General features: G+C 36.1%; 1 protein-coding gene across 7 annotated transcripts in view; it reads left to right on the forward strand.

The window, feature by feature from the left end:
• Positions 1 to 17,020, forward strand: part of LOC110093853 (endonuclease MutS2) — a 72,512-nt gene that overhangs the window by 28,187 nt on the left and 27,305 nt on the right. For 3 of the 7 annotated variants that reach the window (XM_028695175.1, XM_028695177.1, XM_028695178.1), the window contains 4 exons: positions 7,952 to 8,203; positions 8,370 to 8,450; positions 8,556 to 8,703; positions 14,284 to 14,431. In XM_028695175.1, the coding sequence (XP_028551008.1) occupies positions 7,952 to 8,203; positions 8,370 to 8,450; positions 8,556 to 8,703; positions 14,284 to 14,431 (629 nt within the window). The remainder of the gene's footprint in view (positions 1 to 7,951; positions 8,204 to 8,369; positions 8,451 to 8,555; positions 8,704 to 14,283; positions 14,432 to 17,020) is intronic. The other 4 variants (XM_020818870.2, XM_028695179.1, XM_028695176.1 and 1 more) reach the window with 3 other exon arrangements.

Below are 17,020 nucleotides of genomic sequence, written 5' to 3' on the forward strand. Positions count from 1 at the left end.
CTATATAAAATGCACATAGGCATGCAGTTCTATGTATTCTATATGTAAAGTTTTTAACAAGTATTATATATTTATATAGACATTACTATTTATATAAAATATGATTTTTAGGATAAAATTTATTTGCATTCATATAAGTAACATTCAAGAAAAATAGGTTTTGCTATTATATGAATAAATTCAACCTACATGAAATTTATGCATAAATAAATTAAGGCAAAAATACCATTGCAACTTAATTTTTATCATAAACATCAAAGAGAAATATGGGTATGCGGTATATGCAAACAAATATTAAAGACGTGGTTGACAAACTTGTAAATATCTAGCAATCTAATACAAATAATAAGGATAAAACCCTAATAAAGAAGGGTATGTTTTATCACTTACAACAACAACAACAACATCAAGCCTTTGTCCCACTACGTGGGGTCGGCTACATGAATCCTTTTTCGCCATTGTGTTCGGTTAAAAGTCAAATTCTCATCTTAAATCTAATAAAGAAAAATCATTTCTAATATTTTCTAACCAAGTCTTTTTTAGGTATACCCCTACCTTTCTAACATAAGCAAATCTAATACCTCAACTTTCCTAACCGGGTCATCGGAAGGCCTTCTGTTTAATGTGACCAAACATCTAAGGGCGACTCTCTTCTATCTTATCTTCCACTGGAGCTACTCCAACCTTTTCACGTATATTGCTCATTTCGTATCCTATCTCTAAGGGTCAAGCCACTCATCCACCTAAGCATCTCTCATCTATGCAACATTTAACTTTAGTATTTATGCTTCTCTTTTAATGGCCAACATTCGGCCACCATAAAGCATTGCAGGTCTCACCACCATCTTATAGAATTTTTACCTTAAGTTTGAGGGGTACTTTTCTATCGCACATAAGCCCGATGCATTCCCCACTTCAACATCCCAACTTGAATTCTGCTGATAATTATCTCCATCAATTTCACCATCACTCTGAACAATAGATCCAATATATATCTAAAATGTATACTCTTATTAATGGTTTGATCGCCAAAGTCACAATCCCCTCACTAGTCTATTTCCACTAAAATTACACTCCTATATTCAGTTTTAGATCTACTCAAGTGAAAATCTTTAGACTCTAAAGTTGACCTTCATAATTCAAGTTTAACCTTCAATCCTTCTCTAGTCTTATCAACAAAAAGAATATCATCAGCAAAAGCATGCACCAGGTACATCTCTTGCAAATGTCTAGTGAGAACATCCATGACTAAGCAAAAAGATATGGACTTAAGTGCTGATCCTAATGTAATCCAACCGAAATAGGAAAATACTTGGTCAAACCACCTTGTGTTTGGACACAAGTAATAGGTTCCTGTATACATACTTTAATGATTTGAATATAAGCATTATTAAACTCCTTTCTTTTCAAGAACTCTCCCATAGCACTTCTCTTGGACACAAGTAATAGCTCCTGTTATACATAATCTTTAATGATTTGAATATAAGCATATTAACTCCTTTCTTTTCAGAACTCTCCATAGCACTTCTCTTGGAACTTATCATATTGCTTTCTCTAAATCAATAAATATCATATGTAGATCCTCCTTAATTCTCTCTATATTTCTCCATCAAACCTCTAATAAATGTATGGCTTCATAGCAGAACCTACCGGCATGAATCCAAATTTAATTTTGAGAAACATTAGTATCACGCCTCAACCTATGCTCCATAACTCGCTCCCATAGTTTTTAAAGTATGACACATTAACTTAATTCCTCTATAAATTTGCACACTCCTGTGCATCACCTTTATTCTTAAAAATAGGAATTAACACACTCATTCTCCACTGATCTGACATCTTTTTAGTCTCAAAATAGTATTAAAAAGTTTAAGTAAGCCAAGAAATTCCTTCATCTCCTAAGCATTTCCACATCTTTATTGGAATATCTCAGGTCCAATAGCTTTTCCACACTTCATTTTCTTTAAAGCCTATAACTTCGATTTTACTTATACGCCGATAAAAACAAAATCTTTATTTTCATTTAGGGTGATAAAGTCACTAAAGTCAATCATATTTTTACATTTTTTATTAAAAAGTTTAGCAAAAATACCTCAATCCACCTTTGTTGAATATCAACTTCTAAGAAAAGTATTTTTTGATCTTCATCTTGATACACTTCACTTGAACTAAATCTTTACTACTCTTATCTCTTTGTTTGGTAACTTATACATAAATCTTTCTCCTCCCTTAGTATCTAATCTATTTATATAAATCATTAAAAGTTAAACTCTTTGGCATCGCAAATAACTTTCTAGATTCCTTACAAGCCTCTTATATCTTCCCAATATCAGAATTTTACATCTAAACAAATTTATATAACAATCTTCTTATTTTTTATCTTTCTTGCACATTGATTCCACCACCACTTTTTCCCACATAATATTGGCATCCTCATGCGCAGACAAAATCTTAAGATCTAAAATCTTATCTTCAAAAATACTTTTATTAATATTCTTTAAAGGCCCCCATCTAATTCTAGAAAATCGTTTACTTTATTTTATTTTTTGCTCTTTATTCTTAAAGTCCAAAACTATAATCGATGTTGGTACATAATTTCACTCAGAATAATGTTAGACTAGTCCACTGGACCGGTCCAGCCGTCAGGCGGACCGCGTTCACGGGCCAGAATCGCGAAAACATGGCGGAGAAAAGCCTTCCGCCTAGGCGGAAGCCGCGCGTGACGCATGCTTTTGCGGACGGTTTTTGGAAGGTTTTTTGAATGATTTTAGGAGGGAAATTGATTGTAGGGATGTTTTTAGAAATTCCTTTTGAATTGTATTCATTAAATAGTAGATTTCCTAGTTTTGAGCATCTTGAATTTGGCTGAAATTTGAGATCTCGAGTAGAACTAGGATTTCTTTGGGCTCTAGCGGCGTCTAGAGATTTGGGAGAGATCGATCTCCTCTCGAATGAGGATGATCAATTGTATCTTTGCAACTACTATTAAAATACAAGTCTTTTCTCGATTTTACTCGCAGTTTTTCCTGCTTTCCTACTGTTTTTGGCTGTTTTTCTGCTGTGGACAGCAATTTTACATTGGATCACTTGGTTTTGGTAGAGAAACACTTGGAAATCCAGTGTTTCCTATCAATTGTATCAGAGCATCGATTTTTGGACCATCGGCGGCTGAAAACCTGAAATTTCAGCGGGTTTTTGGCATTCAGAGGAAGATTTCTTTTGTTCGTAAGAAAGAAAAATGGTCTGGAAAGAAGATCGAAAGTCCTAGAAGGCGAATTTGGCCAATTAAAAGCAGATTTTGAGGAAAATTCCTTGAAATCACCGCCAATAATGAAAGGTTGGCAAGGGAGGTTCGCGGCGATGGAGAGATGATGAAGAAATTACTTGAGATGAAGACGAATCACGACGCGTCGGAAGCAAGAGAGCTGTCGCGACCAGGGCGTAGGAGGAATCCAAACCGCTTCGGGGGAGGAGGAATCTGGCAGTAGAGAATCCTTGAGGGAGAGGACGACATGCACCTCTAGAGCCACTTTCTAGAGAGGAGATAGAGCATGGGAAATGATCGTCGAAGGTGCTGATTTTCAAGCGTCGAGGTGCTGATTTCAGCGTCAAGGTGCTGATTTTGAAGCAGGAGGGGAATATGAGGGAAGTGCAGATTTGGCGAAAGAAAGAGAAGAATATCAGCGTCAGTGCTGATTTTGAAAGGGGAAGAGGGAGAATATGATGACAGATTCAGATACCAACGTCGAGGGGGACCGGGACACTTGGGAGCACCTCATCTTCGAGGTAATGGGAGGTTATGGAGAGTTACCGGGGTAAGGAAGGATCCGAAGGTGAGGAAGTTGAAGATGCCCATCTTTGAGGGGGAGATGGCCATGGCTGGATATACAAGGTGGAGCGTTACTTTGCTGTCAACGGGTTGACAGACGATGAGAAGCTGACGGCGGCAGGATTGTGTCTGGAAGGAAAGGCTTTGGCATGGTATCAATGGCGTGACAGGAGGGAGCCTATCAGGAACTGGAGGGAATTCAAAAACTGCATAATAGAACATTCCAAACCGACCGGGAGGAGATTTCTATGAGCAGTTCTTTGCTCTGGTGCAGGAGGATCAGTAGAAGACTACCGTGATCGGTTCGAGCACCTGGCTAGTTAGGGTGGAGCGATTATCAGATAGCGTATTGGAGGGGAACTTCATGAAGGGTTGAAGAGAGATTTTGAGCGGCATTTAAAGTTCTGATGCTAGTGACTTGGAGGAGGCAATGAAGTTGGCACAGTTGTAGAAATTAGAATAATCTGGAGAATGGAGCTAGGAGCAGCAGCTTAGGAGGATCTTACAAGACTACGACCACTCTTTTAGCACAAAAGGGCCTGCATCAGTCAACAATAATGAGATCACCAGGGAGAAGCCAATAGGAGGATGGAGTGGGGATAACTTCAAGAAGCTCACTGAGACAGAATTACAGGAGAAGAGGCAAAAGGGCTTTGTTTCAGATGTGACGAGAGGTATACGCCGGGGCACAGGTGTAAAGACCGAACTCTTCAAGTTCTTACTGTTTGTGATGAAGAAGGAATGGAGGGTGTCGTCTTTCCACCTTGTGACAAGTGGATCTTTGGGAGGGGAGTATTGTTAGACCGGTCCACTGGACCGGTCCAGCCGGTCCAGGCGGGACCGGTTCACGGGCCAGAATCGCGAAAACAGGCGGAGAAAGCTTCCGCCTGGGCGGAAGCCGCGCGTGACGCATGCTTTGCGGGACGGTTTTTGGAAGGTTTTTGAATGGATTTTTTAGGAGGGAAATTGATTGTAGGGATTGTTTAGGAAATTCCTTTTGAATTGTATGCATTAAATAGTAGATTTTCCTAGGTTTGAGCATCTTGAATTTGGCTGAAATTTGAGATCTCGTAGAACTAGGATTTCTTTGGCTCTAGCGGCGTCTAGAGATTGGGAGAGATCGATCCTCCTCTCGAATTGGAGATCAATTGTATCTTTGCTATTTCTTTGCAAACTACTAGTAAAATACAAGTCTTTTCTCGGATTTTTCTGCAGTTTTTCCTGTCTTCCTACTTGTTTTGGCTTTTTTCTGCTGTGGACAGGCAATTTTACATTGGATCTACTTGGTTTTGGTGAGAAACACTTGGAAATCCAAGTGTTTCCTATCAAATAACTTTACAATCTTTGCAATCTTAAACGATCTAATTTTCTTATAAGAAATAATCAATTTGCGTTTTACTATATCATTTTATAAGTGATAAGATGCTTATCTCTTTTCTTAATAAGGTATTAGCTATTAAGAAATTATAGCTAAAGAAAAATCTAATTATAATCTTACCATCTTCATTTATCGTTTCAAACCCATAGCTACCCCACCATGGATGCTTTTAAAATCATCTACCTCTCTACCAACATGTCCATTTAAATCTCCTCCAATAAAAACTTTTTCTTCAAGAGGTATATTTTATATTAATTCTTCTAAGTCATTCCAAAATTTTAATTTTGAACTCATATCCAAATCTACTTGAGGAGTATAAGCACTTATAATATTAACAATCTTAGCATCAACAACAATCTTTAAAGTTATAATTATATCTTCGATTCTGTTAATTTTTATAACATTATCCTTCAAACTCTTATCTATAATCACACCTACACTATTTCTATTACGACTCCTACCCGAATACCATAATTTATATCCAAAGCTATTAATCTCCTTAGCTTTTTCTCCAACCCATTTAGTTTCCTAAATGCATAGAATATTTATCTTCCTATGAATCATAATATCTATTAATTTCATTAATTTTTCTGTAAGGGAGCATATATTTCAAGTTCCTATCCTAATTTTAGTTTCATGGACTAGCTTCTTTGCCCACATTCATCCTTGATGTGGGAACCCTTGCCTATTTAATACTACACCCGAGCGCAGGTGCAGCGGCCCTTCCACACTTGTCACTGTATTCAGGCCATATAGCGCGTCGCTTCCACGGGACACCCTAGCATTAACACAATTTTTTAAAGGATTCATGTCATGATTATTCGACAAGTTTTACGCTGGCTGTCGAGTGTCGACCACCTAATGCAACCCTCCACTTTTCTCATCTAGGACTTGGGATCTGGCAACGACATGTTTATCACTTAATAGATATTAATTATTTACTTGAATTGTAAAGCTTATATAATCCTCCTTCAAAATCACATCTTAATAGCACTGGAGGATACTAAGAAAACTTAAAACAAATATAAGCTTTCATATAAAACATAAAAGCATATATTCATCTCATTAAGGGCTCCCGAGAAGTGTGTGAGTGCATTCGTTCTGATCGAGTGTTTCATGCATCTCTCGCTATACTATACATCTTGTAGGTTTGCATCCCTGCACGTTCTTTTATCCTCTAGACACAATTTGTGGTAGTGCCTTTTGTTGGGAAAACAATACAGGATCGTATGCGGTCGGGCTGGCGAGCAGGAAAACGAAAACGTGGGCAGGAAAACATATCATAACTCTGGGGAGAAATCAAGCGGCTCGACGAGCTTGTTTTAGTGTCGTGAGTCGAGCTCGACTCAAGTTCGAGCTCAAGTTTTAGCTTGGTATTCGACTTACGAGTCGAGCTCGAACACCCCTGACTCAAGATCGACTCAACTCGTTTATACTACTAAGACCTGCATGCTAGGGAAACTTTTAAGTGAACAACCCTAAATCGAAACAATCAGGCAACTTGTAAATAGAGCTATAAGACATGCCTTAAATTGAAATCCCGGGCCACTTTCAATGAAAACAGTAAGACCCAACCTGTTAAACCAACTGGCTGCTTTCAATGAAAGCATTAAGAACATTTCTCAAACCTACGGGCTACTTTCAATGGAAGCACCTAACTTCTTAAACACATGCTATTTTTAAGGAAAGCCGTAAGACCTGTTGTATGGGCAACTCCCAAGCAAAGCAGTAAGCCCCAACCCAGACCATACCATCATAAGAATAAAACATACATCTATCCACTTTAGTTTACTTGGGATCCTTGAGATGAGGTAATTCATGTATGGTAATCAGATTTCTTGGACGCTACAATCAACGATCGCTAGTATTGATAAATTGAAACCTGCGGTATACCTGGGATGACAGATTCATGAGATCTTGATTGGGTTTACCTCTTTTTTCCCCTCAAATTAGACTAAAGCACCTAAAACTAATCATCCTTAATCGAGAGCTCTCTTACATAGTAAGAGGGATAATTAACTATGAGGGCTTGCCCTCATAGGAAGTAAGGACCCAGATCTAACTAAACGCTCATATTACCTTCAAGGGGAATCTTGTTAATCACAATTTGCCTTAAGGAGAAGAAATCCTATGGCTGCAAGGTGGGATTCATGCCTACGTGCCGTTTTTCTTGAGCGAAACAATATTAGAGAGATTTACCTTAGATGATTTGGTCATCTAAGATAACCATGTTAGGAGAGTAGATGTATTACATCCGGCCTATGTTAAAAAAGGTTAGAGACAAACCTAAAAAACTTGTTTAGAAAGTATTAAAATTGACTTTTTTTACTAGATTTAAATGAGAATTTGACTCTTAATTGGACACAATGGGGAACGAGAATTCATGTAGCTGATGCCACGAAGTGGGATGAAGGCTTATTGTTGTTGTTGCCTTTATTTTTTGTATGATCTACATAATTGCATTATCTTAGTTGAAGTAGAAACCTTTAACCATAAGATGCCTTGCATCCTTGCATCACGGAATAGGTGAATTTTTTTTTGTTCAGTGGGAATTCTAGAACATGCAATAAAGGCTAGACTTTCTGAGATGACATTTGCAAAGGGTCCTTAAAAAAATTATGGTAGACTGAAATGTTTATTTTAAGATTATAATAATACATATTATATCAAATTGATAGTATTATTCAACCATTCTCACTTGTTCAGATTAAATTAACTTTAGAATGGTTATTTTGTTTCCTTAGGTTGCAGCCCGAGCAAAGTATAGCATTGAATATGGTGCGACATATCCAAACATTTTTTTGCCATGTGAGATGATCAGATCACTTACAGTTGATGGTGATTCCTGCCTTAATGGTACATCTAGCAAGTCTTCTTTTTTCCATCATCAAAGGGAGTGGAAGTTGTACTTGCAAAAAGCTTATCATCCTTTATTACTCAAGCAGTATCGCGAGAACTTAGAGAATGCGAGGAAGGCTCTCGCTAATGCTGCTTCTGTGAGTGTATAGCTGGAATTCGGTGCTTTGATTTGCATTGATTTCTAAATTTAAGTTGCTTTGCATAACTTTTCCAATGCGGAAAGCCCATCAGTTGCACTTCAATGCAAAAACTTCTTTGTTTGCTGCTCTGGATCTCATTTATTTCAACCAATTTAACTTTTAGGATCTTCGGAGGAAAAAAATGCAAGGAAAAAGCATGGCAACAGATGATAGTGATTCTCATTTTGACTCCATGAAACTAAGTGTATTGACTAAACTTTGGCAATAAATTTCTTTTATCTCTGAAGAAAGATAATTCCCTTATTTATTTTGGTTTTTCTAATTATATGGAAGGTTTTTTTTTTCCCAGATTTTGCAAATGGAAAGACGTCCTCCCATTCCTGTGGATTTTTCTATTTCTGCAAAAGCTACTGTTCTAGTTATAACAGGACCAAATACTGGAGGGAAAACTGTTAGCTTAAAGACCGTTGGTCTAGCTTCCTTGATGTCAAAGGCTGGTTAGTTCTTGGAGCACTCTGGATCTCTTTCTTCTGCAAAACAATTTCCAATACACTTCAATGGTTCGTACTGACTTGCGCAGTTGCTCAAAGTTAAACCTAGATGCCAGCAACTATTTCGTTGAGTGATATTTCCTTCAGTCTCTACAATAGAGGTCTAAGGTTCGAACCATTGAAATAAATTAATTAATTAAAACAAAAAAACAACCTAGATCCATGGAGATTTTGGTAAAATTGACATCGTTCCCTTGAATTAAGATGTCATAAGAATTTCTTTGCTTATTCATGGATTCTTAAACAATTATCATTCATATCAACACCCCCCCATCCCGTCATCATCCTGGGTCATTCTAAAATATTATGCATAGTTTGTATATTTGCTTACCTGCAGGCTGCAGTCAAGTAAAAGCTACATTTGGTATTTTTACTAGTTCTAAGATCCAAATATCTATTGCTGATCTTCTAGATTCTAGATCTCTCCTATAACTGCACTGCATCAGTGACTTTTTACATGCCACATGCTTGAGGAAACTGTTCTATTCATCAAGGAAGAAGGTTGATTTTCATAACTTCTCACCTTTCGCCTGCTAAAACCTGAAAGAAGTCCTACTTGAAGAAGGCGAAATTGTTAATTTGGAATCACATAAGATATGATAAAGTAATATGCCATAGCGTATATTAAAATCTTGATAGAAATGCTGCACAATCTCTTGTTAAAGAAAAAACTAGGGTGTACTGTGTTGACCACCACACTAGTGTTTCACAAGTCGATTTGATCAGATGTAACTGTAATGCCAAAAGACGGACATTGTTTCACAAAGAATTGACTCAAAACATCCTATTTACGTGAAAAGAGTGCTCATCAGTCAACGTTATTGTCAATATGATTATCCTTATGAGATTGAAACTTCTAAATGGTTTGAAAAGAACCCCTTATCATTTGAATTGTAACATAGAGGGTGAAAATTCACATGTGAGAGATAAGAAAATTCATCACTCATCTATTTTTTAAAAGAGAAAAAATAATTAAAATGATCCCAACTATTTATGGCGGTTATTTTAGTCTCAAACTATCTAAAATATCTGATTTAGTCCCTTAACTCTTAAAATAAGAGCTAAAATGGTCCCCCCGTCTAAAGTAACAGAAATTGAAGTTAAAGTTAAAAGATGATGTTAAAAATTAGGATATTTCTGGAATCATCATTGCAACTTTTTTTTGTATTAGCTGGACAATTTGAGAAGAGAAGAATCAACAACAATAACATTAAGCCTTTATCCCGCTACGTGCGGTCGATTACATGAATCATTATTCTCCATTGTGTCTTGTTAAGAGTTAAATTCTCATTTAAATCTAAAAAAAATTATTTCTAATATTTTCTAACCAATTCTTTTTAGCTTCATATTTCTGATCTTGGCCAAAGGCTGCTCTTTGGTAACAGAGGAAGTGGAGTGTGTCTTTAGTGTAATGCAAGAAAAAATATGGAGATCTAAACCAAGAGTTGTTTACGAACTTTTTGAAATTGTTGATTTGAGCTAATTTATACTAGAATGATACCGTTTTGAGGGAAAATTGAGAATTGTTCGGGTAGTTGGCGGGATTTGTAGATCAGTGACATCAGTGAGTCTAGAGTGTTGCGAAGAGGGAGCATTCAAGTGCAAGCAACAGGGCTAATAGGCAAGCGGGAACACATGAGAGCATGAAGCATGAGTGGCAACACAAGAAGGTTAGGGGCTCTATCTGATCACATGAGCATGTAGGTGAAGCGTGCGATCATACAAGTGAAGAAAGCGGGTGAGCTATAATACTAGCGAAGACTTTGACTCTTAAGTGGGAACTTAATAGGATCTTCACAGGATCCAAGTGGGATCTTTGCATGATCCACACGGAACTTTCACAGGATCCACACGTGATCTTATTCTATGAATTCTTAGTAGATTTTCACGGATACTCACAAGATCTTTGAAGCACATAGAATAGGATAAATGCTTGTTTGTCGATCGAGAGCAAGCGAGGCTTGCAGGATCCTCAGGGGATCTTCAGAAGATCCTCGTGGACCTTCGAGACACGAGAAAGAAGAATATTTAGAGCAGACTTTGATATCATGATAGAAAATAATAAAAGACTACATGTGATGAGGACATACGACCATGGAGAGTTTACCAGAGAGACTGAGCCGACGATTTATGGCCACGATTGCACCGCTTTACCTTTGAGTTATTATTTGTATTAGATTTATTATTATGTTTGTATTGAGTTTATTATTACATATTTTCCATTTGTACCCTCACTTGAGGAAGCAGTTCTATGTAAGCCCTAGGGGCATGTGTCTTTATTTTCTTTCATTGTATGTTGGCTATTTAAAGCCTCATCCTCATCTTTTGAGGGTAATGAATAATAGTATGAAAATTTTCCTACATTGTGTCTTGGAGAGTTGAGAGCGTTTGAGAGTTTTTGAAGTCTCTAGGTGAGGGCAACTTAATACTCACCAACTGCATGAAGTGTCCGGATTTGTGGTCCATCTTCTCCACCAATTTCCTTTCCTCTCTTCTCCACAAGTCGATGGCCACCATCTCCTTTCCCCCCTCAAACCGTTGCCCTCCACCCTCCACCTCTCCTTGCCGCCGACCCAAGAAGCCCCATCCCTCCTTCTAGCCGCCGGCCCCCTAGACCACCCTCCTCCCAAAATCGCCGGCCTAACTCCTTCCAAGTCCCCTCCTAGCCGTTGGCCACACTTCACTTGCCTATTGGATTCAAATTTTCAAAAATCTTGACTTTAAGTACTTTCCTAATTTACCTCTTTTAAGTTTGGAAAGCATTTAAATTCATATTTAAATAAATTTGAATTGGAGATCTATTTCCAAAATCAGAAATGTTAATTTAGGAAAGTCCACCAATCATGTATTATTTGAATTTTAAATAGGAGTTGATTTAATTCTACTTTCTTATTTTAAGATTCTAAATATAGCAAACATTAATTGCACAAATTCAATCCCCTATCCATGCTAGCCGCCGGCCCCTACCCTCTCTCTCCAAATTATTTCCTTCCCATTAAAGCTCCCTAAACCCTCCCCTCCTTCCAAAGCCGCCGGCCCCTCCCTCCTTTCCCTTTTGTGTGGGAATTTGAATTTCAAATCTTACCACTTACCTCTACCATTAAATCTGCAATTCAAATACAGATTGGTACTACTTCTTTTCCTCTCTCCACCTCAATTACTCTTCCAAATCTCCTTCTATTTTCTTCTCTTACCATCTCTCCTAGGTTTCCCATGGTTTTCCAGAAATTTCAGCAAAGATCTTTGCTGTCCAGCCACCAAAAAGGCTCCATTTGCTGTCCAGAAGTTTCCCCAACTCCTAGTCCGCTGTCCCCTCATGTATGGCTGATCCAGAACTTGATCACGATTTTATTTACAACGATCAATGGCAAGTTGACATCCTCAAGTCTCCATTCTTCGACATCAACTTGGAGGTCGACCGAACCATCGAAGATACGTCGAAAGGATTATCTTCTCCCTCGCCGCCGGTATCGATGAACAACTCTCTCCCACTCAGTGGCGAATCGTTTCTGAAGCTTGATAAAGGTGAGCTTATCCCCAAAGTCTTTGCTTTTCTAAGTTTTCCCTTTAATTGTGGCATCATAAAGGTTGTGCAATCTATCTCCGCTTAACTAAATCTCAAAAGTATGAGTGAGTGGATCCAATTAGTGTCTAATCTAAATGTTAATTTAGGGATTTCCTTTGAACTCTCCCATGCTATGCTAATCTTGATCGGAACTGATTATTCATGATTCTAACTCTTATTGTGTAATTTGGCCTAAGCTTAAATAACATCTCTCTTGTTTTTAAGATTTGTTTAAATTGCTTAAAGTAAACTTAATTATTGTTGCTCTACTTTAAAAAGGAACTTAATTTCAACGTTGCATAATTATGCATGCAGTTGGTTCTACATCAACATGTTGTTTGAATAATTATATTTAAACTACTTGTGGGTTAAATAGCTTGAATGCTGAAGGTTGTAAAAGATTTTAATGTTTTATCCAAGTCAGATGTAAATGAAATTTAAATTGATTTATTGATTTGTGATTGGAACTTGCAAACTATTTCAAAGGTTGGCAATAACTTGAATGATTATGTAAAAAATCCAATTCTTCTTAATGTGCATTATACATGATATTTAGAAGCTAAGTGCTACATTTAAAAATAAGTTATTGATAATCATTGGTATGAAGAGCTGCGTTCTTGGTAGAAAGGGAAGATGAAGACATCATAAACTCCTTTGTATTTGTTTCTTTCTATAGTTGGCAAACATAGCTTCATTAGTTTTATATTATGTTAGAATATTTATAGCTTACTTTCAATTATATATATATATATATATATATATATTATGTCCAAGAACATTTGCAGTGGTAGAGAGGAAGAGTTTATAGCCTTAACTTTGTATAAAGATTCAACACGCACATAAATTAAAGTGGATTGCAAGGTGCAACACACTCGAAAAAGGGAAAAAACATGGGGGACTGACCCAATTGAAACGATTTCACTAGTGTTTGCCATTGGTTACAAATTATTCCCTTTTCCTTGATTGAGGGTGATGTTAGTATAATATAGTACACATGGACTATAAAATGGATTATGCGGTTAATGTTACAAGGCTCTTGTGACATGAGAGCTATCTTCAAGATATCGTTTGTTTGTGTTTGATTTCTCTCCTTTGATGATAGAAGACTATAAACCAAGAAGTCCAACATAAATCTTACAGATGTTTGGAGTTAGAGTTGGTGTCGATAGGGTGCATTGAACCTTATAGGCGATGACAAGTGACAATTTTATCTGGTGTCAATCTAGTTGGGCGAAGTGGTCAAAAGACTATAGTTGGCTGACAGTGGTCTGGAGATTATCCGATTGGTAGGAGACTGTAGTGGGTGACGATGGTTCGATAACAATGGTTGAAGGATAGTGTACCAATGACAGTGGTCCATTGATGGAGCTTGTTGACAGTAATCGGGCGATGATAGTCCGGCGAAGCTTCGCGATTCTTCAAGTCTCTGAACTCTCTTGAATCTCAAGCCAAGGGCCCAAACTCTCCTCTTGATCCCTTAATGTAGAGAGTGAGGATATATTAATTGTTTGTGAGAATGACACACTCTGTAAATATAGCTAAAATCTGTAACACTTCATCGAAATGTGTTTATTCTCTTTATTGTATATTGTTCATTTAGCATTTGATAATGCCAGAGTTTGGATGGTCTTGCGTTCTATATATATATATATAAAAGCTAATACACTATCAAAACTAGATTATTGATTTTTGCACAAGTTACAAATTTAGTTCCTGCTTCTTAATATTGTAAGTTTTGAAGGTATGGTTACTTCTGGAATTACTGATATCTTTGTCCAACTGCTTGGACACATGGTCATTTTTGTAACGTTTGCTATTATCTTTGTCTTTATCCATGATATTTATCTTCTGTGCTAATTGAATTACTCTTTGCTGAATCAGATGATCTGTATCTGCTGAGTTGTTTTCATTTCTTTTCTTTAAATGTGGGGACTACATTGAATTTATTTGTAAATCTGTAGGTCTCTATGTTCTTGCATCAGAGCCAGTAAAATTACCCTGGTTTGATGCAGTTTATGCTGATATTGGGGACGAGCAGTCTTTGACCCAGTCTTTGTCTACATTTTCTGGTCACTTGAAACAGATCAGTGTAGGTGTTCTATCAATTATGTATGTTTTTCTTTAGGTTTATTGCATCTTTTTGTCATTTAAACTTCATTTTGCTATGCATGTTAGTAAAAAAGAAAAATAATTTGGGATTACTCTTTATTTTACTCCTTGTTTAAAAGGCGATTGAGGCGACTATCTTAAGGCTTGCCTCATCATGGGGCATCCGATAAATACCTTTAGACTTAAAATTTTTAGCCTTAGCGAGGCTTCCATCTTTTTCATTCGCGGCGTATATTTTGAGGCTATAATGCCTTGAGGCGCATGAGGCAACCATCTCATATTAATGTTTACATAAAAAACAAAATACACTTTTAATTTATTATAAGAGTGCTTAAGTTCCTATCTTTTATTTTATTTTATTTTTTTAATTTTTAACCTTTTTTTTAATTTTAAACTAAAATTTCTTTTAATAAGTTCATTTTATTTTTCTTTTTAAAAGATTTTATTCTCATTTTTACTAATTTGATTTTTTTAGTTCTATTTCTAATGTTGCTTTATTTTCTTTTTTAACCATTTTTAATGATTTTTTAACTGATTTTATTTTTCTTTTATTTTAATTGGTTTGTTTTAATTTTTTAAGAGTCTAGGTTTTTTATTTTTTTAAACTGTTTGTTGATGGTTGATGACTTAATTATGAATTCTCGATTTTATGAGTTTATTTTATTTTGTTATTTGTTCGAGCCATTACGCTTTAATTTACTTTTAGGTTTACGCATTGCCTCGATAAGACAAAACATTTTAGTTCAAGATTTTACCTTTTTTTTAAGTCTTGCTTTTACTATCTAAAATGATTTACCTTGCTTAAAATGTCAACATTTGTTTGTAGTTCACATTTATGTACAACTTTTTATTGGATGTATGATGGTTACTCATAAATATTTGGGCTCATTGCCTTCAAATAATACAAGTGAGAGGTAAAGAGAGTTGGAAGGAATTAGATAAAGCCACCCATCATTCAGAGTAATTATGAAAGGTCACTAAACTAAAGAAACTCGTATTTATTATGAGAAATATCCCAAAATAGTCTACTGACTATTAGTAAGTGCCCAATTTAGTCATAGAATTTTTGTAATACCTTGATTTAGTCCCTAGACTATTGCAAAATTGATCCAATTTTGTCTTTCCATTATGTAACCTATCAAGTTTAATGGAAAATGATGCATCTCTAATGCTACTCATAATTTGAGGGGAACATTTTAGTAAAAAATATGTTAATTTCATATATATTTTTTAATGCTATGTATTGTTCCCGTTCTCATGCAATTGCAAGATTTACGCTAAGAAGTAGCAAGCAATGGAGTTGGAACTACGAGAAGCAAAACATTGAACCAGCGTGCAAGCAGTGAAGCAAGTATAATGCATGTTAGATGTTTTATATTTTTTCCAAAATTCAAGTGGCTATATTAACTTAATTAAATCTCCTAGAACATAAATAATGATTACCGATATAATTTGTGTTCTAATAACCTATTAGCTTGATACTCATTATAAATATTTCTTTTATTAATTATTCACTCTTATTATGTAGTAGTTTAATTTTTATTCAATTTTTAATATTTATTATAATTTATTAAATGATAAAATAGAGTAGCACAAGAAATATAATCTCACCTATATTTGCACCACCTAAAATACCCTCACATTTAACTTTGGTGTTAACTTTAACTATTATTTTTAGCTTTGGCATCAAATTGGATTTAATAGTTGAGGGATTAAATTGAGGCATTGCAAAAATTAAATCGGTCGCTTACTCGTAGTGAAGGAACTATTTTGAACTTTTTCATATTTTATTATATAGTGTAACAACAAATGACTATGATTCTGATGCGTCATGGAAGCAAAAATAACAAACTAGAGAAGAAGAAAATGCAGGAATACAAATATTTTGATTGTTTTTGGGGTTCTCTCTTTAATAATAAATAAAGATACAAGTGATCTACTAATCGAGAGATAGATCAGCTCTCCCACAAACCCTTAATGTTGCTAGGAAACTCACAACAAACCCTAGAATAAACTTTAGTAAAACATAAGATCCAAACCTAGACAAAACTTCCCCTTAAATAGCCCTACCACACCACACATTTAAACTCTTCATAAACAACATAAACACAATTAGGAAACATTTCTAATGACTTCCCCTTGATTAGAAACCTTCCTAAACTGCTCCTTCTTGATTAGGAACCTTCTTAAACAGCTCTTTAATTAGGAACCTTCATAAACAACTCTCTCTTGATTAAGAACATTTCTAAACAACTTCCTTTTGATTAGGAACCATCATAAATAGTTCTTCCTCAATGAGGAACCTTCCTAAATAACTCCCTCTTGATTAGGAACCTTCCTAAACAACTCCCCTTTGATTACTCATTTCATAGTGAATATTAACTCCTTGGGCCCCACAAGGATAGCCAAACCCCCTCCTACTTCCCCTGGTTCCGCTTGACCCCTTGGCTGGTTCGGTATGGATAGGGCTGACCTTGTTGGGCTCTTCTGGGCCTGCCAGTTGTCCTCCCGCCGCGGCGTATCAGATTCCCTTAGGGTCTTTGCAAACTTAAATATTAAGTTTGTTAAATTTATCATCTTCTTAAGATC

This window comes from Dendrobium catenatum, unplaced genomic scaffold, assembly GCF_001605985.2.
Source record: "Dendrobium catenatum unplaced genomic scaffold, ASM160598v2 fragScaff_scaffold_621, whole genome shotgun sequence".
NCBI lineage: Eukaryota > Viridiplantae > Streptophyta > Magnoliopsida > Asparagales > Orchidaceae > Dendrobium > Dendrobium catenatum.